The following is a 27,367-nucleotide window of genomic DNA, read 5'->3' as shown; positions in this document are numbered from 1 at the left end:
TAAGTACAACAACAAAAAAAAAGTTACAGTAATTTCCGGATTATAAACCACTACTTTTTTCACACGCTTTGAACCCTGCAGCTTAAACAACTATGCAGCTAATTTATGGATTTTTACGGGTAACGATCTTCGTGCCGCCAATACATTTAGCATCACATCAGATCAATGAAATTACCCAACAGGTCACAGTGGACCAATGAAATTGTTCGAATTAAATTAAACTCATCCACACTAAGTTCTTCAGATCAGTCATTTATTTTGTGCTTCGTGCACACACCCTTATCATGGAAAACACACGAAGCAATGCATATGATGCAGCTTTCAAGTTAAAGTTGAATCAATCTGGCGAAAAGGCGAAATCCTTCTGTGTAACACAATTCCTGCCAAATGCCTTTTCCTCCCATGTTTCTGACACCTGCAGCTTATATTCAAGTACCCTCTATAGTCCGGAAATTACAGTACTTTCATTTTATGATATGCGTGTAATGGATACATATTAAATCATATAGTAGGTTTAGATATGAACCAGAGTAAAACAGGTTTTTTAGTGAGCCGGCCTCTCCATTTAGCATTTGTTGCTGTCTTTTCTTGCTGAACTTGCCACAGCGGCTTTCAGACGACTCGCCTTTCACCATACATTATTTCTGTCACCTCAAGCTTGCTGTGCCTATAGGGAAATATACAGGCATCAGGCTTGACCTTTTATAAGTACATATGATGTGTACTGTCAGCGCTTTCCAACCCAATGTTCTTTTCATGATGTACTGTACCTTTAACAGTAATAGCCCTAGGCTTTGTAGAGTTAGCTCTACTACTTTTCTCTCTGCTCACTTCCCACTCTTGGAGCTGAGCAGTTCATTGGTGGTCATTTTCTTGCATCAAGATCTCCTGTCAGCATTTCCTCGTTCAATCGCTTTTATTTCATATTTCTGAACCACCAAACACAGACAGGTTGTATCCGGTTGTTTCTAGTCTGAATTCCTGCTTGTTTTCCAACTGCCTATTTCCCTGGAGCAAATGTGTGCTCTTCCACTAGTCCAGACATTGGTCCTGGTACAATTATACAGTCAGAAAGGTAAAACAAAAAAGAAAGTCCAAAGGATATTCTTTTAAAATTTTTAACATAAGCATATATTTCATGATGCAAAATGGTTTGCAGCAAATTGATAGCACAATGATTGTGAGTACAGATGGTCTTAAAACATTAGTGGTGATGTCCTTTTAGAGGACTATTTTTCATCCCTGGTTATTTGCTGCTTAATGTGTTTGGAGATTTAAAGCTTTTCCACATCTATGCTCCCGATCGCCACTAAGGTCCCTGATGCTTGCATGCTATTACTGTCTAATAAAGCAAATGTTGAAAAATATTTGAGACTGCAAAAAGAAAAAAGAAAATTATTATTATTATTTATTTTTCTCCATTTCTGTGTACCCTTGGCTCATCTGTTATTTTTCTTTACCTATTTTTTTTTCACCTGAGTGAGTTGGGGAGAGAAAAAAATGAGTACTTGACAGTCTGTGATTCCACCACTTAAGAACATACCATCAGTGGGACAGACGAAGAGGACACAAGCATACTGAGACAGACAGACACACACACAGACTCATTAGTGCATAAAGGAAACCAAACTGTTGAGTGTCTAAACACGGAACATTTTAAGCCCGTTAGTTTTCAATGCACACACAAGGGAGAGAGAAAAGGAAGGTGTAAATCATAGCTGCACAAAATGCAGCATACAATGTGCAAAGATAGTTATTAAGGGCCTCCTTGACATTGACTGAAATTGTTTTATTTGTCTTATGTCTCGTTCAGGTGATAAGAAAGCTACATTTATATGAAAGATGGAAGTGCAAATCCAGCCAAAAGAGCCACACTGGAATATATGTATATATTTATAAAGCTTACATACGGAAGGGTCAATTCTGAGAGTACTAGTTGGGTGGACAAAATCAAAACCACCTCTTAGTGCAACAGATAGCAGAATGGCCGCTCAACTGGATAAACATCTTTAAACAAAAACTGATCATGCCAACCGTGATGCTAGTTTTAACCTGTTGAGTCTGGATGACTTCACTTTTGTTTAGTCAGTTTCAACATTTTCGAAAGGTTGTTGACAATATTTAAAATAAACTCTCAGTTAAGTTTAGTTTATGTTTAAGATGCTGTTGAATGAATGTCCTGTGTGCCTGTCCACACTACTTATTTTCCATTACCTGAACAGTGGAATACCACATAGTTTCCCACTGAAGGGCTGATTGTCGGGAACATTTTCTTTTGCATTTAGATGAGGACACTGTATTTACACCTACACCTTTGTTCACATTTGTTTGAAAATCTGCCACCTCTCTCACTTGGCAAGACAGGTGTAGTCATCACATTTTATTTCTTTTAGTAACTTTGCCAGTTTGCCAACCAAATTTTTGGGATTTCTATAATTGCTTAAGTAAAATGAAGAGAAAACACAGATATCAAAGGTCATGAGCTAGCTTTTTACCCACTCAGGCATTAGGACTACTTGGTCCTCACCTCATCCCACAGTGCCACCAGGATGGCCTTGTAACTCATGTTTTTCTTTTTTTTCCCCCTTTATCAAAACACATACATACATTTCTTGAATGCTAATAGGATGACTGCAGGGATAGCCTTAAACAGCAATCAGACAAGTTCACTAGATAGGCCTTCCTATGCATGTATGATTTGTTGTGTCTTTAGATTTGGCCTCCAGTAATAATCATAATCATATCGCCAAAGCATTCGTTCCAGCTCCAGTTATAGATTAATTTTGTTGTATAGATGTGTGCATTATACATACACTACTTCTTCTTCTCCTTTCCTCTCGTTCTCTTTCTCCTCCTCCTTGTAACACGCACAGCAACTTGCACATGAATTACACACACAAAGGCCTCCAGGCCCACAGGGACATTACAGACAATCAGCCCGACAATCACAGCTGAGGTCTGATTGATGCCACAGTTCCATAGACACACACTTTTGGACACACTGCTGGTGTAATGCCAAAGGCTTGGTCCCCTACACCCACCTTAGATAGACACAGACACAAGATACCCTTCCCTGTTCTCTGACACACACACACACACGCCCCACTCTGGTCGAATAAACAAAGCTGTATGGAATTATGGGATAACTATTTTAACCATTGTAGCAGAGGAAATACAAATACAAATACATGATCAGTGCTGAACTGGTACTGAAGAAGTAGTGGTCAAGGCCAGAGGCCAATTGTTACACGGTCTGTCAGAAAGCTCAGCAAGGTCTCCTTTAGTGACAGAAGATTTTCTATTTTTTATTTGACTATACAGCAATATTTTTACAGTGATATATATATATAAACATTTTTGTGTAAGTAACAAAATTTACATATGACTAACTAATCCCATCCAATCTTCTATTTAAATTCCACCTACTTAATTCTGTATTACTTTATTTTATTCTATCCAAATGCTTAAATTTTAATCTTTGCTTTGAGGCAAATAATTGTTTATGACTAAGTTTATGTAGTTTTGGTGTTTGTAGGACTGTGTATCCATTTCTATGTGTGATATCATGCACTTTAGCAACTGATGTTTCTGAGGCTTTCATTATGTATTTTCTGCCATGTCTCTGTTTTGATGTGATTCATTCCAGCATCTGACACACAACACAGCCCATGGGCTACTGTCACAGGGTTGTGTGTTTGTGTTTACGTGTATATGGTTATGAGAAAGACATCTATCCTTCTCCTCCAACAAACTGGATCTGTCTGGTGGCAGGCCTGCTTTGTTTTGTTTGTTGTTTGTTTGTTTGTTTTTTTCTGTTGGTTAGCTGAAATTGAGGCAATCCACTTTGTCGGCGTGTGATTTTGTAAGTTTCCTGTGTACATTTTCCAGTGCATTTGTGTGCACAGGTGAATTGTCAAAGAACCACCAAGTACATTGTCAGATAGTTTTAGAAGCTACAACATGAAAACACATAGATTGTTACAACTGCTGTCTGGGGCTCCACATTGCACAATCTGTGCCAACACTGAACAAACGATATCTGTATCTGTAGTGGCCCATTGCTGCTGCGCTACTTCTAGTCCTTACAGTTGCATGTTTTTCATTCTTTTTTCTGCCCAATGAAACATCTTGAAAGCGGTTGTCTGACTGGAGTCAGTATTCATGAAAACCAAGCATTTTGTTTGTTTCACTTAAAGACAATAAGACTGTTCTTCATTCTTTAAAGGCTCATTGTGTCATAACAATGTCAGATGCCAAAGACCCTTTACAGTCAAAACTAAAAGTTATTGTATTTTGTTTTTTGTTTTTTCAAAACATTTCTGCATTTTATTAAACGTGAGGTTGTCAGTGTTTTTATCTTAATGCTTCTCACCTTCCATACTCTAGGTCCTTTGTTTATTTGCTGGCTTTTCTCTACTTGCTATAGAAATCAGTATCATGTGTAAAATCTGCTTTGTATGTGCATGTGCATTTGAGAGAAAAAGGATGAATTGGTGGAGAGAGAGAGAGAAAGAGACTGGTAGAAGTATAGTCTCCAGACAGCCTGGAGGTGTGTGTGTGTGTGTGTGTGTGTGCGCGTGTGCGGGGGGGTTGATGCAGGTGTACAGCACTCTGTTTTGGAAAAAACCTCTCATGCTTCACCAGTCTTGCTGAGAGAGAGAGAAAGAGGACTGAGATGGCTTCAAGTGCCAAGAACACGTTAGAGGTTAAGGTTTACAAGCTCAAGGCACACACGTACATTTAGTCAGGCTTCAGCACAGTGTTTTTTCACCAAGGTGTACCATTGTAGTGGGTCTTAAACGAGCCTGGAGAGATGCTCTGTGTAGTGCTGTGATGAGTGTTTGTCTGTAGGTGTGGTGCTTCTCTGCCTGTAGCTTTATCATGCTAAAAAAGTCAGAATTTTGGCTGACCCGACAAATAAATTCCTCTTTCTGTCTTTCTATCTTTCACTTCCCTTTCACTCTGTCTCTCTCTCTATCTCACACACACCCACAATCACAGACACACTTTTTCATTTTATATCAGTTGACTTAATTCCCTGTTTCTCTGTTTCTTCTTTGTGTACTTATCTTACACAAAACATGTGAAGGAATAATGATATATTAAAATGAGTTGATGAAAAACTTAATATTGTGTTTGTCTTAAAGAATCAAAAAATTTTAAGCATTAAAAAACAGGCCAGTGAGGAACATGTAAATTGTTGTAGAAGGCCCACGGCCCCCAAAAAAGGCCCAAAAGACTTGTGTTCTCTGAGAAAGTTGAATCTAGGGCAACTGGACTTAGTTGTACATTCTTGAAGATGTTTTACCTGTAATCCAAGAGGTCCTCATCGGTTCTTCATCATTCCTCTTAGATGAGAGACGCCTTCAAGAATCTACAACTAAGTCCAGTTGCCCTAGATTCAACTTTCTCAGAGAAGTATCGTCTGAAAGACACCTACACAGACTTGTAACTTAGAATTAGGAAAGTATTAGGGAGGTAATGTTGTTCCTTGCTGTGTTAGACTTACTAAAAGGATTTTGAAATCTGAGCGTGGTCTTACAATCACAGGAATCATCTTGCATAGCTTTGTGGTGGGAGGCGTGATTTCTGTGTTGTCAAAGACAGTTTTTTTGCATATTAATGTATGTTTACAGGTGAAGTGAATGATACTGAATATGTTAACAATGGCATCTGTGAGTAGGCAGGATATGTAACCCAACATGTAACAGTTTGTCGTTGAAGTTGGTGTGTTTGAAAAATGGTCGGAAACGAGGGCCAAATGATGATGGCTAGACAATTGCGGGGCTTGTGGGATATTCCAGGTCTGCAGTGGTCAAGACTTACTAAAAGTGGTCCAAGGAAGGAAAACATGGGCAGTTACACTTCATTCATGCATGTGGGGACTGAAGCTTGGCCTGTCACCACCAACAGTGTCTATAATGGCTGCGTGGGCCTCAGAACTGGACCGCAGAACGGTTGATAGTGCTGTGATCTGATGAATCAGGCTTTCTTTCACACCATCTACAAGACTGTGTCTGTCTCTTATACGGGGAGGACATGACACTAGGATACACTATGGGAAGAAGGCAAGCTATCAGTGGCATTGTAATTTCAATATTTTATCCCTTTCTGTCTTAGTGCATAGGTCGATTCAATCCTGAAAAATTTTTATTCAACTCTTTATAGACCTTTCAAAGCTACTGTTTCCTAAGGAGAGATGTTCATGCTGTTAAGCATAAGCAATTAATTAGTCTACTTTCTCTCCTTATAACTTGTCCTTGTTGAAGCAGCATTTCATCTATTTAAGATTAAGATCATCATATTCCTTTTGAATTTTCAAAAGGTCAGTGGTGATTCAAATATCATCACTAATTTGGCATCATAGATTGTCGGAGCCACCTGTATCAGACTGTAAATTCAGCAGTTATGGATAGCGAGGCTTTTCCTTTCTTTAGTACCGCCAGATAAATAATGAGTCAGTCTTCAACTGGCCAAATCTACCTATTTGCTCCGAGGTATGAGAGCCTAAACCTGATATCATAATGCCTTAAAGTGCTGGCCAGAAAGATATTTGAAGGTGTTGCAGAACACAAGTGAGTGCAGTGCATGAACAGAGAGATAAGGAGTCAGTTTATCGACTGAAAAAAGTCCCTCCAGCTGCTGCTGGTGTCTGAGTTTGAAAGAGACATGACTGGGTGTGTATGCGTGTGAACATGAAATGATTAGTCTGGACTGCTTTGCAGACGCTTTGTCGAGGACAAATGTTTGAAAACCACTCAGAGATAGTAGAGCTTATGGAGTTTCAAGTGTTTTGACAAACAACTATTTTTTTTTCTCAGTGTTTCTTTGCTTCTGTCTATTCATCACGTCACCTTATATTGCTTTTTCAATCTGTCTTCTTCCTCATGTTGTTAGTGTATAACTGTGTAATTTATTTATGCTCTGGCCTTGTTCCTAGCACTGTATTTGGATAACTTTGATCTATGTTGATTTTACATTTGTCCCCACAAACATTTAACCAAAGCCACCCGTAATCCCCCCAGTCTTTGTGGCAACACTGAAAAGTTTGAGTCTCTTTCACTTTGAATTTGACTTTGAGGGTAAAACTAAATACCCAAACAGCAGGAGTGTTTTTTCTTCCTCTTTCAAGCAGCTCATTCAAAGAGAACCTCCGAAAGATCAGAGCATCTCTTTTTAGCCCTGTTAAATCACTCCCAACAACGATTATTTAGCAGGCAACCAACTCTTTCTGCAAGGGGCTACACAAGGCTTGTGGGTGTGTGTTTGTGTTTAGTACTTGATTTGTGTGAGAGTGTATGCGTATGTGGGTGATTGCATGTTTGTGATATTTTGGCAAGCTTCGTGAGGAAGAGGTCATATGATATTCCTTCATCTGTCAGTGTATGAGAAGAGTGAGAGAGTGTGCACAGGAATGACAGTAGCAGTTAGATTAGTCTGTGGCAATTAGAAACGATAACGATGGATGGAGAAAATAAGGCGAGTGAGTCAGAAAGACAGATTAGGCCATGAATATGCAACAGTGGCTAAACTGAGTCCAGTTGTGGTGTTGCATGAGCCTTGACAGATCAGACAAAGCTGCGCACTGTTTATGGGAAGAAGTCCAAATGATGGAAAGTTGGCTTGTTTTTAAACAGACAGCACCATGTCTTGAATGAAATCAATACAAATAATAATATTGAAATATAATTTGGCAAAGAAATTAAAATTGAAAAATACTAATACTGCATTGCAGTTCATCTTGATATGTGAAGACACTCTTCCAATTGCTGTTATTGACTATGACTAAAACTTAATTTAACATTAATAGTCAGCCCAGTTTACACTGACATCACTTCAACAATTGGATTTTTCCAATTTTTCCACCTTGTAAACTATCTTCAGTACACACCCCGTGGAGGAATATGCAGGAATCACCCATACAATCCTAAATACATAGTACAACGAATGGCTTTATGCCATCATTACTGATTAGATGGCTGCTTCTCTAGACAATCACGGTTGTTACATCATCACCAAAATCTTTCACTGATGATTGAATGGAAACATGAAAGGAGAGAGCATCTAACATATTTTCAGAATAAGCTAAAATAATCTGGCGTGTCCTCATTACTGATATGTGCTGAGTTTTGCATCACTTGTATGAAGACAAGTTATCAGTAACTTTAGAATCCCATTCAAAGTAAATGTGACATTTCTGTAAACAATACACTACTATACTATTGACTAATATCACCTTATAATTAATACCATGCCACACATGCTGTGCATTATTTTGCATGATGTTAAGGTAGATTGCTCCTTTATTTTTAATGCATATGAAAATAAGATTAGAATTCAAAGCCACACTTCTTTCATTATCCTTGTTATGATGTGGATTAATTATCAATTAAACTCATGATCCCACAGTTCTGTAGTGGATCTGCTGTGTATCATGGGATGTTGTTCTCTGGAAGATGAAGTAAATCCACATCTTAATGTGCAAAGATAGAGACACACACATGCTATCTGGTATTCTGTGATGTTCTTCAACAGTTAGAGCAAATACAAATCTAAATATGGACTTTTACAGGAAAGACAGACAGCCACACAAGCAAACAGACACACACACTGACCTCGTTGTGTCCACTCTGCTAAAGTGTGTGTGCAGCTTTCGACTTTTCACTAACTGAAGTCACTACATGTCGGGTGTAACATTGTCTCTGCTTGGGTGTCCATACATGATGATCCTCTTATTCACAGTTCAATATATAACATACCTTAATCTCAGATCATTGTTTTTGTTCTGGTTAGCTGCTTAGATGTGAATTAGAGATAAAGAAAAAGGCTAGTTAAACAATATAGAGTCACATCATACACATCTTGCTTTCAGGCCTCACTGTATCTCTCCCCCAGTACACACTGTATGACTGAAAATGTATCCAGGCTTAAGTAAAGCAGCAACTGATTAGTTCTTGGTAGTTGGAAGTTTCTTTAAAGAACAAACACCTTTTTCCTGAATATATACTCTTTTCTTCATGTGCTGAGAAATCTGTCTTCAATTGAAAGAAGAAAACAAAAGACCCAAATAAAATGTTTGATAATGTTTTTGCTCCTCATTCTTTCCTTTTACAAAATAAGAAATAAACTAAAACTTACCTGAAAATGTTTACCATCCAGTAATAATGCTCAAAGGATATTTTTTTCCATTCTTGTTTTCTGAAAATTGCTCTGCTTGCAGGAAGGAGTGATTTATTTGGCCTCTATTTAAGTTTGACGGCATGCCTGTGCAGGTGTTGGAACACACATGGACATTAAAATCACCCCCCCCTCCCAAAAAAAGGGGGGAAAAAAATTAAAGCAAAGGATGAGAGGGAATTACATTGGAAGGAAGAGAGGTATAAACAACAAAGAGCCCAGAGATAGGAAAGAGGGATGTAAGTGAAAGGATAAGGACAGGAAGGAGGGATAAAAAGAGCAGAGACGATGGGTGTCTGTAAAAATGGAAACACCCTGAGCAATGTGTCAGAGCCATGACTTCTAAGGCTCTGGCATATTGCCAAGGAAATGATCAGTCAGCACAGTTTTACAGCAGAGCACTCATCACTGTTTAAATGCAAATGGTGCCTATTGAGACTACAGGACATTCTGTTCCCACCATTTTCAACTGTCTGTCGCTGATATTTATAGCCAAAGTGGTTTATGCGCCGCAACACCGTTGTGGTTTCTTACAATGGAAGAGCATTTCCCAAATCAATGTATATTATTTCATCAGACAGCAGTCTAGTTCCTGGGCGATTATATCTATACAGTAATGAGGTGGACGAGAAACACACTGTAGCACGCAGCCTGCTGAATTTTACCTCACTCGGGTGACTTCAGGATATGCCACAATAACAACAAAGTATTGACGTCCTCCACTCACAGAAACATACCGATCCATCCATGAAGCACTGTCAAATATTTGTCCAAACTGAGGTGTAAAGACACTTATTCTTCAGCAGCGGGTGAAAAGAAATGCCTCCCTTTCTAGCCAAGTCACTCCAGAGGTGGTTTCATTAAAGCTTGGACTGCTTTCAATAAAGTTCTCATTTTCTCTCCTGTTTGATTCTTTGAGTCAATAAAATTCCTCACCAAAATTGTACTTTCTGTCATTATGCCCGCACCAAATTTCTTAATAGGGAGGCCTTGTAGTATTTGATTTTTTGATGTCCTGAATAGACTTTGTTCTGTAAGCATTTGAATTGTATCCAGTATAGCCTTGTTGTTTTTTCACTTCTCATCTTGTTATTCACTTTACTTTTTGTGTAAGGACCTTAGCTGAATAGTGCTCACTATCCTCTAAGCCAAAGCGCTAAAACTGGAGTGGCCTGGGACCTTGAGATTGTAATTAAATGGTGAACAGCAGAACACATGAAATAACATGAAAGAGCAAAACTTTCAATGAACAGGGATCTTGATGAATAGAAGAATAGTACTCTCCCAAGGCAGCTTGTTTTGAATTAAAGTGTAGAAGGTACGCAGCGCTTACACAAAGCCCATGCTTATGATAAAGTTTGATGTTTTTTTCCTCTGTCTCATTCTCTGTCCAGGTAGGAGAGAGACAACATGTACTGGTGACAGAAGAGTCATTTGACGCCCAATACTATGTGGCTCACAACAAGTTCTACGAACAGGTAAAACGTTTGTCCAAATACTGTCTTGCCTCAGAACATTAGAACAATGACAGTAAATTAAATAATTGTACAACATTACATACATTATAGTTTTTGTAATATCTCAATTTAATGAATGAAACACAGATTAAATAGTTTTATGAGACCAAGGGTTCTTGAACTAAAGTCATTAAAATTGCTCATTTAAACTCCTTTGTTTTGTGATCACATTTTTACTGATGTTTCATTAAAGCTTCTCTGTAAGCCTGTCTAGCAATAATATTAGGTGACACACAAGTTTAAAAAAGTTTAGAAATATAATACAGTAGAAATAAATAAAATAGAACGAGGTGACATATAAGCTATCAGTTCTGTGTGCAAAATGAAACATCGAAGATTATGGCATGTGCAAAATGTAGTGTAAACAGTTGCCTGACTGTTACATGAGGTAGTCGATGCAATTATTAACTCTTGTTTAGCAGTCTGATGGCAGTGGGAAAGAAGAGTTCTTTAGTCTGGTAGTCCTACATTTCACACATGCATTAGATGAATCTTAAAATAGTTGTGTTGGCACACACACGACATCCATCATCATATACATACAGGGAAAAAGGTGTAAATGAATCTGCATTTGATGAATATTTTGTCATATCTGAACCAAATGCAACTCTTCCTCATTTTCACACTTAATAAATCAGATCAGAAGCTTTGCTTCGCGTGTCACAGGAGCACTCACAGCAGGTGTCAGAAGCTTCAGCTTGTATTGACTAAAGTAAGTTAGCAGTAATATCACACATACAAATACAGACTCACAAACACCCTGCGGTCATGAGAGCATTTGGCGAATGATTGCGACTGTATGTTTTTTTTTTTTTTTTTTTTTTTTTTTAACTGTACTAACATTAAGGTCACCCCTAAAGACATGAAAAATCCATCCTACACAGACACTGCTATTGGTATAGACACACACACACACGTGGCTTCAAAGACCTTCTCTCAACCTGTGAAAAATTCACTTTAAAACATCTTCAAATAAATCAATTTCCTTCTGCTTTAACCATCATCAGAAACATGTTTGAAGTTATGCTTTTTATTAGCAGGGAGGGCAGGGGATGGTAATAATTTTTCCTCCCTTCCACTTTCCTCTCCTCCCCTGCTCTCCTCCTCCTTTGCACCTCCTTCTGCAGGCTATAAACTTAAGTTACAAGTGTCACCTGGTGCGTGTGTGTGTGTGTTGTAGGAGTGAAAACTTCTTCATACATTTGTACATTTGTGCGTATGCATTCATGTATGTCATCTGTATGTGTTGAGTTGTGTTCTAAATGTTAGCTTTGATGTTTTCACTCCCCCACTTTTTTTGAACATTCAAGTATTTGGCATGTATTCCTACATCACAGTTGAAGAAGAACACTGTGCACCATGAATCTTGAATCTTTCTCCCTCAGGGCTACAGCCCTATATTTTACATGCTGTCTACACCCACGGGACACAGACATATGCAGTATAGGCACCTGAGGGTGTGTAAATAATGTGTTTCAGAGGCCTGACTCAAAGTCTAGTTTGAATGCCTTGTCTATATTTCTACCATTTGTCTTTAACTCTCCATTTAGTCTTTGCCACAGTTTTTAATTTTGTGTACGACAATGTAATTACATGTAAAATATTAAGCTCTTATCTCATTGTACATCAGCAGTATTGGTTGCAGTAACGACAGGTGTGATTAAGAGTCTTTTTAAGAGAGAAGGGGAGTCCGAGGGTCAGGAAGAAGTTAAAAGAGAAGTGGAAGCCAAGCAGAGGACAGGAGGTGGAAAGTAGGGAATAAGGTGTGAGCGTGAACAAATGGCCAAGTTTCACTTTTACACCATCAGATGGATATCTATCCTGACGGGTACAATAGGCACCCAACCCACCTGGGTTGTGAGAAGGGGTGTGTGTGTGTGTAAGTGTGAGGATGTAGGAGGGGGGTTTCCAATGAAATCGGACAAGCTCTTTCATCATTTAATCATCCCATAATGGGCCTTGAATGACCCTCACTCGCTATCTCTCTTACACACACCCACATTCAATCCCCCCTTCTCTTTCTCTCCTAACTCACAGCCCTGTTGTGTTTTACCTCTACACTCTCAAACTGGTTGCCAGCCGCTTGTGTGCATGCATGCATAAACGCACACACTCTCAGTGGTCAGAGTGTCGAACAGCAGGTGTGTTGATTAGGCAGTTGTGGCACTGGCTGTGTGTGTCTGGCCTGTTCTCCATCTCCTATCATATTCCACCAGCTGGATAAGGACTGACAGATTAACACTGAACCAGGTGTCGTCCTGCCATCACAGCAGTAATACTCCCTCCACCAGTTCACATGCTATTCTCTCTCAAGTCAGTAGCTTTGTCCTGCAGAGCCCTGTAATGGTTAGACAGGCCACCAGATGATCTGAGTCAGCACGCAGCCTGCTGAAGTGTACTTGGGCAAGATATAAAATCCCCAGCATTTCAGGGTTGCTGGTCTGCTGCTACTTCTGCTCTGCATGTGGAAAAAAAAAGAATTTACAAATAGGGGTCATTAAAATTTATATTAGGCTATCACTATTATTCAGTCATCTTTAAATTTGTGTAAAGTTAAGTCAAGTATTTATTTCCTGTTGCTTTGAGAGAGCAGGGACCAAAACTGAACACCTGAAAAGTCCCAAACATGAAGGAACAGGAGACAATGAAGCAGGCAGGGGCATTACACACTGACCACCTAAAAACCTTTTTCTTTCTTATTTTTTGTCTTGAATGGTAAGATCCTAAACAATCCCTGTAAACAGACAGTTTAAGTTTGCTGTTAGTTTGCCTTAAAAGCTCAGTATGTCCGAGAAATGAGAAACACTTTTAAAGTCCCAAGGCTATTATACATGTGTGATCCCTTTACTCTCATTTTCACACCAATCAGTGTCTACCATAGAGACTGAATTAGAAAATAAGGACTAAAGAGTAAATCTGTCATAAATAAATAAATAAAAATCACTGCCAACCTGTCAATTTTGCGGTTGGTTTGAAAATTGTTTTGAAAGGAAATGCATTTGCATATGATCTTTATTTACAGGGCTAAGTCATTAAGAATAAATTCCATTTCACACTAAGCCATAATTATAAGTCTTTGTTTTCTCTTCCCTCCTGTTGTGATCAGCTGAGATTTATAGTTGCCATGGTGAAATAATAAGACAAACTAGCAAATCCCAGTGGTTTATCTCACAGCTGTTGGTGTAGTTTTTGACCTTGAGGGCTTCCATAAATGGAACTGAAAACACTCAGCCCAGGGTTGTTTTTTTTTTCTATCAGCATGCAGAGACTAGCTGAAAACAATGAGGGGGAGTACTGGGAAAACTGTTTGGAAGAGCAGTTAATTGAAAATGTAATTGACAGATGTGAAGAAACATGCAGAGAGTTGATTGTTTAGTGGAATAGAAAGTTATATCGGGCTGACACCTTTATAGGTGACTGTTGGATTTACCACACCTTAGGGTACTTAAGCGAAGTCACTAAATGACAATTACTATTATCTGTTCTCCTCTGCTGTTTGGTAATATGATGTGGTTTAATTTGTAGTGTTCTAATAAAGCCTCCCACTGTCAAATCTGCATTGAATGAACCCTCAAATGTTGAATAAGGATTTTTAGCTTTTCTGTCAGGTAATCTAATCAGTTGAGATGTGCTGCTCCTTGTTTGCAGGTGCTGGTACCTCAGAGGGCTGAATTCAAAGGGAAAATGATTGAAGTGGACATCTATGAGGCAGGAAAACACTTCCTTAGAGGCCGGCCAGTAGAAGACAGTAAGCCGTTCTCTCCATCCATTGCTGCACCGCTTCAGAAAGGGGAGGTGTCTGGCCTGATGCAGGTAAACATTTAAACAGTTGTATTTGTATAGACGTTAGTCACACATGAGCCAGGAAGTACCGTCATGCCAGCAAGCAACAATGTAAGCATTGATGTACTCACTGCATTTTTTCAGTGGCTGATATGATACCAGTTACTGGTTTACTTTGGTTCCCAAGTCATTCATTTCATTTTGTTATTCTCACCAATGGTGCAAGGGCCCATATCATTATATTTAAAACGCAATCAGGAGAATCATATAGCATGAGCACAGTCAGATTCAGACACACACAAGACACACCCTTGGAAAAACTCATATCACTCTTTTGGATTATTGTCATATTTCACACAGACACGGAAGAACCAATCCCACATCTGACAAGCTCTCACTGTGTGTTTTTTACTTATCAAAACTGTAAAAGTCGTGTTTAAAAAAGGCTATCCAGATTTTGTCTTCTCAGCAAAATAATAACTGTGTGTTTGACTGTGTCTGTGTGTGTCTGTGTTTCTACATTTTTAATCCATAATGGCTTCGGCAGTTTGTGAAAAAGCAGCAGTGTATCAGGCGTGAGATAAGTAATTTAAGATAAGCTGTGGCTGGCTAAACTGTCCTCAGCTTCCTTCCCACCAAATACACACACACGCCATGTACAAACATGCATGTATGCATGTGCACACACGCGCACACACTCACACAAACACCATGTTAATGTATCTGTTTCACTGCGTGTTATTGCACTCTGACTAGCTGTAGCTTATAGCTCAGGACATGGAGCCACAGAGCAGAATATGATACACTTTCTAATTTCACACTCCATCAACCTTTACTGCCAGGAAGAGAGGGAGGGGAACCGAGGCACAGACAGAGACATGAGAGAGAGCAAGAGGGACACTGATGAAGAGCGAGGCATAGACAGAGACAGGAACGGTTAGGAGAGAACCAGATAAAAAGAAAGAGAAAGGTTTTAAGCATGCCAGGCAATGTGTCGCTCAGTAATGAAAGTTCAGCAGTGGCGGCTAGACTAAAACTATTAAAGTCTGCAGTCTATCATACAAACTCCATTTGTTTTCACTCATTTTCCTCAACTCCTACACAACACACTCATTAATTCACACATCTGCTGCCGTACACTTTGTCTGGTCCTGATACTGTAAGTACTATTGTCCAGATATTTCCTGACATCAATTATTTCCAGTCCTCAGATGTGAGTGTGTCTCTGGAGGTTTTGTCAAAAGAAGTCATCATCTCCACCCTTGACTTGATCTTGAGAACAATTAATGTCGAGAGGTGGAGGTTGGCAAAGAGGTTGGACGGAGCCTCGGTCTTCCAATGCTAGCTCTGTTTGCAGTTTTTGCTCTAAGAAAATTTTGAAAAGCGCAGAAATGGCTGAATAGAACAGTCTTTTTTCTTTCTGTTGTACACTCTGTGTACACACACTGTGCTTTTAGGGCTTCTGGAAGAAGTAGAACATTTTTATTCAGTTTTGTTGTGCATACAGGTAAAGTCAGCAACAAAATTGAAAACAGTAATAAAAGTTAGTGAAACAAAATGATCAAGTTCTACTGTGCGGTTTGAAGTATCAGCATGGGTGAGAAACATTAAGTTTCATCGCTGCTGTCCACAGAATATTGGCAATTACCTATTAACTAATGATGTCATATTAAGTGGCCTCTAATCATGCTGCTGATGATCTGTAATCTATAGCGTTTATAACCTGCATTGCTGACTATTATTCGTGGTAGAGTGGCACTGGAGCATAGTGCTAATAGATAAGTGACCTAATGGCTTGAAAACACAGCAGTATCAGCAAGCTACACGCACAGGAACAATTACAGCACAGCCCTCTGGCATATGTAATGTACACCAAACTGCACACTTAAAGCTGCATTTTTCAATATCTGCATCCAGTATTATTAAGTGAATAAGTCTGATTGAAAATACACGTGCGCACATGCTTTCAGTACAGTCTGGCACTGGCATGAACCCACGCATGCCCACACCCACACACACATACTGGTAGCTGGCCTATATTTGAAGGCCATCTATTTTCTATGAAGCTCTGTATGAGTCCACCACACACTGAGCTGAAAGTGTGTGTGAGATGAATGAATGATTAGGGAAAGGCAGGTAGACACTCACCCCCTGTGTGTTGCAGCAAGGTCTATAATTACAGGCTTTTGGTAGGTGGTTAAAAAAAATGCTGAAAAAAATGACCAGAATAGGAGGATGGAGTCTGAGCTTTGTTGTTTCATCGAAATTGTGGAGGAGCTTTGTAAGAGAAAGTGAGAAAAAAAGACATTGGTAGACAAGTGAGTGGTTGGATAGGCAAGGACTGTAATGTCCATTTGTTAGAAAGAGGACGAGAGTGAGAGAGCTATTATTTTTGGGATGGAAGGAGAGGAATGATTGCACACCAGTCTGTATTCATACTGATGTGTGTGGGAATGAAGCAATACGGTCCGATAGATAGATGGATGGATTTAGAGAAGGGTAGCGTTTGTAAGCTTATGGGGAAGGCTATGAATGGATGGACATGAAAGTGGGCAGATGGATATGCATGCATGGAAACAAAATGCGATGACTTCAGTGCACACAGCTGATTCATGAGAAGAAGAATAGATGCGTGGATGTGTGAATATAAAGACAGGTACAGGAAAGATGGGTGGATGAGTAATGAGGATGCGCTCATTGTGATCTCATGGCACATTGCTCTTTGTCTGTGTGTGTCTCTGTGTGTGTGTGTGTGGGCGAGGGGGGGTTGTAAGTAACTGCAGGGATAGGGAGGACAATTTTACATACTGACTTATATTGCACCAACATTAAGAATGACTTTTAGGGAATCCATCTTGTGGATGTGCATGTTCAGGTTACATTTTACAAGCTCCAAGTCCTCTAAAACCCCCAAAACATGCAGCTTAGAATAATTGAAGGCAATCTACATCTGAATGAGTTTAGTCACCTAATTCCACTACTTCTCACCCCGTTCTCCCAGTGACCCTGAACAGGAATAACGAGGTGTCAGTAGCATATTATTTGTTTGTTTTTGTTGTTTCACTTTCATCGCTTTTCCTTCCATTCCTGTTTAGCCTGACTTTCTCTGTCCCTTCTTGCCTTCGTTCTCCTGGTTCCTTTGTGAGCCATGACATGTTCTTGGTGTTTTTGCCATTTAATTCGTAAAAAAAAAAATAAAAAAGGTCCTCTTTTACTATATTCTCTCTCTTTTGCTCTCTTTCTCTCTCTCTCCCTCTACCTCTCTGTCTGTCAGCCTTTGATTCAGAGAAACAGTACTTTCCATAGAGGAGGAAGGACAGTAATGAGTCTTTTAGTGGGACACAATAGCACAGAAAGCACTCAACAGCATGGTGAACGAAAGAAAAAGAGAATGTATCTTCACCAGTCCTCTTCCTCAGATGAAATTAAATGATAGAAGAGGAGAGGTATGTGTGAGAGAGAGGCCAAAAAATGAAGCACGAATGAAAGAGAGAGAGCAAGGTAGACGAAGAGAACAGGAGACAGGAAAGCAGCTTGAGAGCCATCAAATAATCAGCTCTTTTCACTGCATACTTTCTCAAGGAGACAGAGAGAATAGGAGGGAGTGCAGAAAACGTCTCTGCTCCTTCCACAAGACAGTAAATTGACAGTTTGTATGAAAGGCAGGATGGAAAAAAGGAGGGAGAAGGAGGAAAAAGGAGAGGGGAAGGAGTATGGGTTGGGAACAATGTCTCTCCATGACCACAAATTGACAGAATAACAAAAAAAATTGAGCTGAATGGACAAATCTCTGCTGGAGTATTAAATTTGCTGTCCTTTCTTTTTCCCTTCCTTCGGGGCTGGTATTCTAGATTTTTACAGCTTTACTTGTTTATTTCTTTCTCCTGTCATTGTTCTTTCTTACTTTCTGTCTTTTTCTTTATCATATCTTCAGAAACAGCTTCTTGTGTTCATGTGTATTTTACTTGTTTTGGTGAAAACTACAAAGATTTCAAATGGTATCTTTATATATTCAAGTCTGGACTGAGTGGGTGAGATTGCTGGTACTTAGCATCATCATGACGTACAGTATAGGCACACAGTCGCACACTGCAGGTTGATTGGTAAAACAAACACACATACACACAGCTCACTGCCACCCCGTACCCCACCCCCTGGTGTGCCTAGCAGACTCCTACAAGCCGCAGGCAATATGAGACACACAATCGTTGTCAACAAAGCACACACACATACAGACACACACACAGACAGCACAGACAGAATGCTCAAACAAAAATATGTATTTCAACCCCAACAATTGAACTGCTCAGTCTCGACATGCAACTATTATGCATTGTTGCTTTGAAGTTGCGTTATGCACACATGTAGCCCTTTGTATTGTCAGGAAAAGACCAAGAATCAAAGATTAGACTGTTTTGTTTTTTTTTTTGTTTGGGTTTTGTTTTTTGTTTTTTTTCTGGTCAAGATGCAGTTAATCCTCTCAAATCTATTTTTAAAGTTTTTATTTAAAATTCTGAAAGGTTTCGCTTGGCCTTTGCATGACTTTGTTTATTCTAGTGGCAAATAATTTGTTTTGCCTTTAAACAGCAGGCGTAGCTATTTTAAGCATTTCATTTAGCATGTCAAATTGTATTACAGGGCCTGTGCTTTGTGTATACTTGAAGAACCAAAGTCACAGTAACAAAGGAACAAACATTCAGCCATCAAAATCATGTCACATCTATTTTCTGTATTCTTACCCAACATGTCAGATGGCATTATGCAGCCTTGTTCTGTGTTGTTGATTTAAAATGTTCGAGGGTTTTAAATGGCCTTTGCCATTCAGTTTTGCTTTTGAGCCCGCAGATGGAAGATGTAAATAATAAAGCACGTAGCCAAAATCTGTTAGGCAGGAAGAGAAGATGTGTTTTTCTACTGGCTAATCTTTTTTTTTTTTTTTTTTTTTTTTTTTTTGACCTTTTCTTCCACGTTATGACAGTTGTCTTTGCCGGCTCCTTTACGGCTCCCCAGAGAATCATCTTCATCACTCGCTCATTCAGAACTTTGTCTTATATGTTGAATTGAACCGTCTTCTAAAAATTAACATGCTGTCTCATCAGTATCACAGCTGCAGTTGAGGGAAAGTATGTCTCAGCGATGAATTATTGTTATTCCAGTAGTCTTTGACCCAGAGACATAAAACATGAAACACGTCAACTAATCTGCTATTTGGACAAGTGTGTAAATATTTTCTGGACATGAGCAGTGTTTGGTGTCATTGGGATTATTTATTCTTATTCCTGGATCGAAGTGAGGCTCACGACTCTTTTAGATGGTTCAGTGGTAGGTTTCAGCCGTTGATAATCTCCATATGAGCATGCTGCTTTTCTACTTTGACGTGTTTTGTAATAATCTTCATCAATGTTTAATCTCGCTGTTGGTATCCACAACAATAGGAGATAGTGATGGTTGAAACACATTTCATAGTTTGGATCAGTGTAGGAAACTTAATCTGCTCTCTTTAATCCCTGGCTCAGGAAAGAATTTTGCTACATTATCACCAGACCCATTATTTGACTCCCAAGACAAACAGGTTACATAATATAATTGTGACACTGTCAAATTAAATCTGAAACATGTCTGTGGTTGACCACAAACAACCTTCGGGATTTTTTTCTTTCTTTCCTTGCTGGCAAATATGAAGTAAAATAGTGGCATTAAGAGGAGACAACTCCTCCTCCTGCGAAAAGTTAATAGTACACTGCAGTGACACGTGTGTATGTGTTTGTGCGACTTTTATCTATATTTAATCCATTGACCTCTTTTATTCTTGTCCGGTTCTGTTCATATATAATGTATTTGTGTATCGACCCATCATATCCAGGTCACGGCTCGTTCCTGTTTTCCTTGCCTTTAACAGTGTTAAAGTGTGTTGTTGTTTGTGACATACACTCCTATGCTGGGTGTTGGGTGTTCTCTGGCTTTAGTTACTGTCATTTGAAACTTGCAGTTGTACTGTAAATTACTCATTGAGTACATCAAGCATGTGTGTTTGCGTGTAAGAGAAAAGTGAGTGCAGTTACAGTTAGTCAGTCTGATGTCTATGGAAAGTAGTTTTCTATCAGCTGGTGATGCTGCTGGTTTGGTAAATTTCCCAGATGGCAGCAGAGTGATCGGGAGAGCTGGTTTCTTGATGATGTTTTGGGTTTTATGTCATGCAGCAGGTCACATAATTCTCTCAAGTTATCATAACACATCACTTAAACAGATTTTGTTTTTGGATTCCTGGGGCAGCATATGTGAGATCAGGGTCAGTGTCATGATTGCAATTTGAGAAAACATCCCAGCACCTGATCAGTGTCTCCTCTTGACTCGTCATTGGGCTAATAGGGTTCGTTGAATTTTGGACATAAAAATGACATTGTGACAGTGCAGGAATGTCCAAGTCTCATCTTACAAGCTTGGTGTGAGCTTCTGCCCATTCCTTTCATGGACAGATACTTGTGCAAGCGTGTATTTATGGATCATGTTTTCATAATAGCAAACCAAGATTATAAAGTAAAAAAAATATATTTGCAGAATGACCTTTAAGTATCAAGCATGGTTCATAGTGAGAGATTCATTAACAGTACCCTGTATAGGGTGTGTGTGTGTGTGTATAGGTTCCTATGTAACAACACCTTGTTGTGTTTCAGAGTCTGAAATAAATAACTTTCTATAAGGGAAAGGAATCTCTTGTATGGGAACAACGAAGTTATGTAATGGGAGTATCTTCTTTTTTAAAGCAGTATTGGTCTCAAGTATTTAAATAAAACAGGAGCAAAAGGTGACCGGGGGTGGACCTGGAATCTGCTGTTCAGGGCCGACAGTACACCGTTTGCCTTTTGTCCCCTAATTTGGCCTTTTTCTTTTAATTTGCTTTGGCCCTTGCCTAATTTGGGTAGCAGCCCAACAACTGAAACCAAGAAAAGCAGTTGGAAACAATGGAATACCAGAGTAAGGCCACATAAAATAACTGTGAGCAAGCCATTACTTTTACCTCTGAGGATATTTCTCTTTCTGATGGCTTTACGATACACAGAACTGATGATATTGATTTCCATTCCCATGGCCTGCAGACACTAGCAGATGTACTGTTGTGTTTCTGATGACCTGGCTGTAATTTTGCATAGTGAGAAGAAGAATAGACACATAAACTGCACATGATGTACTACTACATTGAATGGGCATGTGGCCGAAGGAAAAGGGTCGTGTCAATGTGTGTTGACAGAGGAAGCATTAAAGCTCAGCCCTAACTGGGCAGTAAAGGGAAAAAAAGGATGCTGTTTAGCTTTGTGTGTGTGGCAACAGGTAATCTCGTGCTCACACATTAGTAAATCAGAGGGTTTTACTGTGTGGATGAAAACACAGATGCCGATGGAGATGGTAAGAATTTCAGAAGGCAGAGGAAAAAAAAGAAAAAGAATAAACAAATAAAGGAACATGACTCAAGTTCTCCAGCGAGCCTGCGGTTGTTGAAAGCTGTACCCTCTCACCTCCCCGTTCTACCAACAAACCAAACTGATGTCAACTTTACTCTGGGACTGACCCAAAAAAGATCTTTATCTGTTCCAGTCACTCCTTCATTTCTTTCCCCTCCTTTTGTCCAGTTGTAAATACAGCTGGAGCTCAGTGGTATTGTCACTATGGCTTTGTCAAATCACCCGTGACTAAGCACTCTGTCACACTATCTGTTTACGCATGCATGCACCAACACGTGTGCACACTCTCAGACACACACCACATCCAAGATGCCTCCCTGTCTAGAGTGACACTGACAGCTGGTGGGGATCATGTGAGAAATGTGACCACTGTACGTTGTGCTCTCTGCCTTCTGTGGCTTTGTGTTTATGCTTGTCCCAGTGTGTATTTTTGTGCAAATATGAGATAAATAAATACATCAGTGTATGTTTGAAAATAGAGCAAGAGTTTTTAGACAAAACCAAGAAGAGAGAAAACTCGGGGATACGAAGAAAAGCAGCAGTGCCAGCCTCTTTGTATTCTTGGTGTAATGTTGTATGATTTTCAGCATTTCTTTGCAGAGTTATACTGCTGTGAGTGGAAAGACAGACATTATCCAGCACAGGCCTACACATGTACACACACTTTACTCACAAATGCTGTCTGTCTCACAGTTGTATATAGGAACTCAGCAGGTTAGCTCACTGGTGATCACAGGCAGCCACATCTCTCAACTTCTCCTGCAGCCTTTCTTCCCTTCCTTCTTTAACTTTCCAAGTTTTTCACTGCCCCCCCTCCCACTGTGTCCACACATACCTACTGGCATTTGGATTTTCACTTATCCTCCCTACTAGTAATAGATTTTAGACTGTACTATTGAGTCTTTGTCCTAGCACCCTGTTGTTTAAGACACCTGCAGAGAGACAGATCAGGAGAGTCAACCCATGCAACCTTTTTTTTTTTCACCACTCCTTTTGTCTTTGTCTCCTTCTCCTTGTGTCTCATTAAAGTTTTCATGTGTACATGCAAAATGTCACAGTGAGTACTACTGCTTCTGGACTGCAGCTTTCTTTGTTTAGATTGCATAGTCTTCAGGCACGTTGGCTTTCTCCCACAGAACATGGACTGTGGCAGAGGTGGTGAGGGTAAATAGTTGATCGTCTCTGTTTGTTTATACGTTATCTATGTGTCGGCTCCGCGGCAGACTGGCAACCTGTCTGGGGGGGGGGCCCGCCCTCGCCCAGCTGGAATTGGCTCCAGATTTGAAACTTGGACCTGAGCTGTAAAAACATACAGTTAAGAGGCTCACTGATGAGCAGTACCTGCACTGTGACTAATACTTGGCATAACTGCCATGTAGCCTAGATAAAAAAAAAAAATAAAAGCACCCAGATTCTTTTTCACGCATCAAAACAGCGAATCAGTTTCACCATTATGAAGTCCGACAATGATCCAAGCATTGGGCAGATTGGATGTGCCGGCCAGACCACTGTTGTTCCATTCACCTGTTGTCTGAGGTTACCCTCTGTGACTGATAGATGTGTCACGTAGGCGTTGGCAGTCATAGTATCCATTCTCCTTTGTGTGCGGTAAGAGAGGAAACTATTCAGCAACAATGGTGGTGTTCCCGAGCATCAGAAAGGACAGGGGAGTGGGAGAAACCTGGACGATAGAGAAGCAGAGGATGTGCGCTCTACAGCTGCTCATGCACATGGCCATGTGCAAGTGACACACGTAGGTGTGCACTGACTCTCAGTGGGTGTTTTCCTCCCACAAAGTATGTCATTCTTCTTTCACTGCATGGGTAAGTACAGCAGGACTTTTCTACTCCATTTTTTTTTCTCTCTCGTTTTATGACGGCACAAGGTGGCAAAATAATAATCTACAGCCATTTGGAGCAGGAAAAAGAAATCCTTCAGGAATCGAAGTATCTTTCAAGGGACAAAAAGGATGGAGGATGAAATAATTTATTTTAAAGCGAATTATCAAAGACAAAATAAAGGCTGGTGAGATTATTGTACAGAAGGAAGTCTGCCTCTGGGAAATACCAAAGCCAGAGCTGTTATCCCCAGTGAACTTGATTAAAGGTTATTCTAGAAAGCTGCTGATCAATTGCTCAATACCGTCCTGCATAATCCACCATTGCAGTGATAAGGCATTTTAGTAGCTGTCATGCAGGAGGAGACGTATAGAAACCACCACAAGGTCATCCAGATTGATTTCCACTCCACCTGGAGATGTTGACAAGTGCGGGTTCTACCATCCAGTTTGTTTAATGCGCAAATTAAAAGGACCATATCTTGTGTGGAATTATTTATCTCTTTAGCAATCAATCATCTATGCTTGGAATCACACCTCAAGTCTTCAAGCTCAGACATTAAGATGAAACTAAATAAATATGTAATCAAACAGAATGATGATCAATGAGGGAGGGTGGAGGCCAGGGAGAAACCAGGCAAGCTATCAATATTCAGTGTTACAGCTGAATTATATTAACGCTGTCAATAAGTGTAAAATGCCAGCTTATTTGTGATCTTTCTCTCATCGCAGCGGTAACATTTTAACTTTTCTGCTGTCCCTCTCGGACTACATCGCAGTGCACCTTCCCCTCATCATTACTTTGAAATAAATGGATTGCTACAAAACCACGTTAACTGCTTTACACAAATATAATAGAATCAGAATTAAAATGCACTCATTTGCATAAGCACATGGCCCGTTGACTGAATGCTTTCATCCACAAAATACTGAGAAAGGCCGAAAATTCAAAATTTGTTTGTTGTTGTGTTGATGATTTCCAAATTAAACTGAACTGAAGAGAGGAAGCAGATGGAGGAGAAATAGAAGGTCATGGGGTTAGAGAGGCAGGAAAATGGAGAGAACTACCTGCTTTCTTTTTATTCTCTGTTCTCATTCTTTTCCACTATTCTTTGTCACATACTTTCACTTGTGGATATCTGTTCATTGGTCCAACACAGTCAAAACTCTGATTACAGACATTTCTGCAGCTCTGCTGTCAAGTCTATTTCTTTGATTTGGGACTTTGGCCAGTTTAACTGATTTAAAGATGATTACCTGATCATGAAGTGAATGTGAGTTTCTCCTGGAGCTGAAATGATTTGGGCGGGGGAAAGCAAAGCAAAGCAAATCAGGGCCTTCAGTAGTCACGCTCACCTACATATATAGCATGCACATAGTGATCCTTCCCCAATGAAGACAGAGACGAGACCGGGACTCTCATATTGCTAAATATCTCCTGAATCACTGTGAGCTCAATATCTGTAACTGATCCAGGAATCTTTATTTCTCCACAGAGCAATCAGCAAAGTCCCCCACCAAGGAGCATTGTATTGTTATTGAGGGCTTGGATTATAATAAATAATTTAATTTTAATAATTTCTCTAAGTTGAAAGCGGTTACATTTCTGTTTGTTTTCCCCCCATAGGAACAGATTGCCAATGGCCTTCAGGGTCATTCTTCTTTGGCCCCGTCGTCCGTTTTGTTCAACGGCTCTCGCAGTCTAGACAGGGAAGGGCTGAAGAAGCTGGGGATCGGACTCGCACTGGCTGCAGCTGTCTTGGCCTTTATTGTAGAAAAATTGTTCTGATGGAGCAACTCTGTGCAAGAAGAGGGTTTCAACATGGGAAAGGATGGTGACATCAGAGGAGCACAAACAGGCTGTTTCGTGCTTTCTGTCAATGTTTAATGAACCCAAAGAGAAAAACAGAAGACGCTGTTGACACCTACTCAGTTGAGAATTATTTTATTTGCTCTGTGAGATTCAATCTCATGATTTTAGTATAGTAATTTTTATTTTTTTTTTTATTAAAGGGCATAATTTACCACTTTCAAGTAATCTTGCCCTGTTTGCTCCAAAGATGTCTGCGTGGTCCTTTTATGTTGTTTTTGTTGTTGGTTTTTTTTTTTTTTGGCCTCCTACAGCAAAGTCAAGTAGAGTTCATTTGTAATCTCTGTCTGATCCTACCTGATGAGTCATTTGTAGTAGATGCTGCTGACTGCTCGTCAATATTGATGCAATAGATACAATGTGATTTGTTTAGTTTGTTTGTTAGGCCCTGCTCTGGTGCCAAATGAAGATTTTTGTTGTTTTTGTTTTTTTTGTTCTTTCCAGATTTTATCACCTACCTGTAGCTGATATCAGTCTGAGGTTTCTGCTCCCACCACAGTATAATTAATATCCCTGCCACCGGTGATATTGTGGGTTTTCATAAATTATAGCGTCAGTATAAATGTATTCCAGGAGATTCTCTGGATCATCCAGTCTACCACAGAGAAAATCCAAATACTTTGTATTGGGACGGGAGCAGAAGCCTCAGAGGCAGAAGCCCTGATGCAACTACACGTGGTACGTTTGGCTCAGTCTGAGTCAATATTGAGAAAAAATTTTACTACTTTTATTTTTCATGATTAGCATTGTTACAACCATTAAAGCTGTTTAATAAAGTACACAATATCAAATTTTCATGAGTAAAATGATTTCTGTTGATTGCTCTACTTAACTCTCTGAGTTAACAGCCAAGATTTTTATTAATAAATATGGCATATAGAATTAATATGGGAACGTCCCATGTCTCATTACAACGCTCTGCGTCTCTCAGCTGTTCTCTGCCAGCTCAGAGATAGTCTTTGTGTTTTGAGGTACAACAGTCCCAACATGTGCTCGGAAATCTCAGACAGTTAATAATGCATGTCCCAATTTATGTGTCGCATTGCACTGGCACATGTGTCTCTGTCACTGTGTCTGCATTTTTATCTATGCATGGGTGTGTGTGTGTGTGTGTGTGTACATCCCCTGCGTGCATTCCTAGTTACAAGTGTCTCTTCCAGCTTGTTTGTGAGCTTGTTTTCTGTGTTCGAAGGTGTGTATGTGTGTGCATGTCTGCAGTTTTGTGTCATGCCTGCACTGTCTAAAGGTTGCTCCGATGCTTAATTTAGCAGAAAAGCAGCATGTGTCCCTCTACGTGTGTATCTGTGCCTCAGAGCTGACAGGACTCATCACTCTCTCGTTCAGAAAGCCCTGCTATTGGATATATCACACACACATACACAAGCTTTGTATTAGCTCAGTAAATGATGCATGTCACACATTCTGTTGGTACACAAACACATGCATGTGCCTTGGATTTTCCTTACCCAGCTGATGCCTGTTTCACACACACACACACACACACACACACACACACACACTCACACTCAGCTTACTTCAACTTTGTGGTATATGGGTGCACGTCAAGCAAACTTGCACACAAACAGGGGCACTGAAGCTTTATATTACCCGATCAAATGATGCGTGTCTTACACACAGACACTCACAGTCGCTTTGTATTATGTGATCAAATGATGCGTGTAGCTATGAAGCTTGTTACATCCATCCTGCAGTGCCCTATATT

At 39.8% G+C, this 27,367-nt stretch overlaps 1 protein-coding gene across 1 annotated transcript in view; it reads left to right on the top strand.

The window, feature by feature from the left end:
• The window catches only part of cdkal1 (CDK5 regulatory subunit associated protein 1-like 1), a 202,331-nt gene extending 176,453 nt beyond the window's left edge, over positions 1 to 25,878 (top strand). The window contains exons 13-15 of the mRNA XM_029505241.1: positions 10,572 to 10,655; positions 14,343 to 14,507; positions 25,402 to 25,878. Coding sequence (XP_029361101.1) covers positions 10,572 to 10,655; positions 14,343 to 14,507; positions 25,402 to 25,563 — 411 coding nt within the window. The 3' untranslated portion in view covers positions 25,564 to 25,878. The remainder of the gene's footprint in view (positions 1 to 10,571; positions 10,656 to 14,342; positions 14,508 to 25,401) is intronic.
• The last annotated feature ends 1,489 nt before the right edge of the window (positions 25,879 to 27,367 follow it).

Source organism: Echeneis naucrates, chromosome 6 (genome assembly GCF_900963305.1).
Source record: "Echeneis naucrates chromosome 6, fEcheNa1.1, whole genome shotgun sequence".
NCBI lineage: Eukaryota > Metazoa > Chordata > Actinopteri > Carangiformes > Echeneidae > Echeneis > Echeneis naucrates.
The sequence above is the reverse complement of the archived record's forward strand: the minus strand, read 5'-3'. Positions and strand labels throughout refer to the sequence as shown.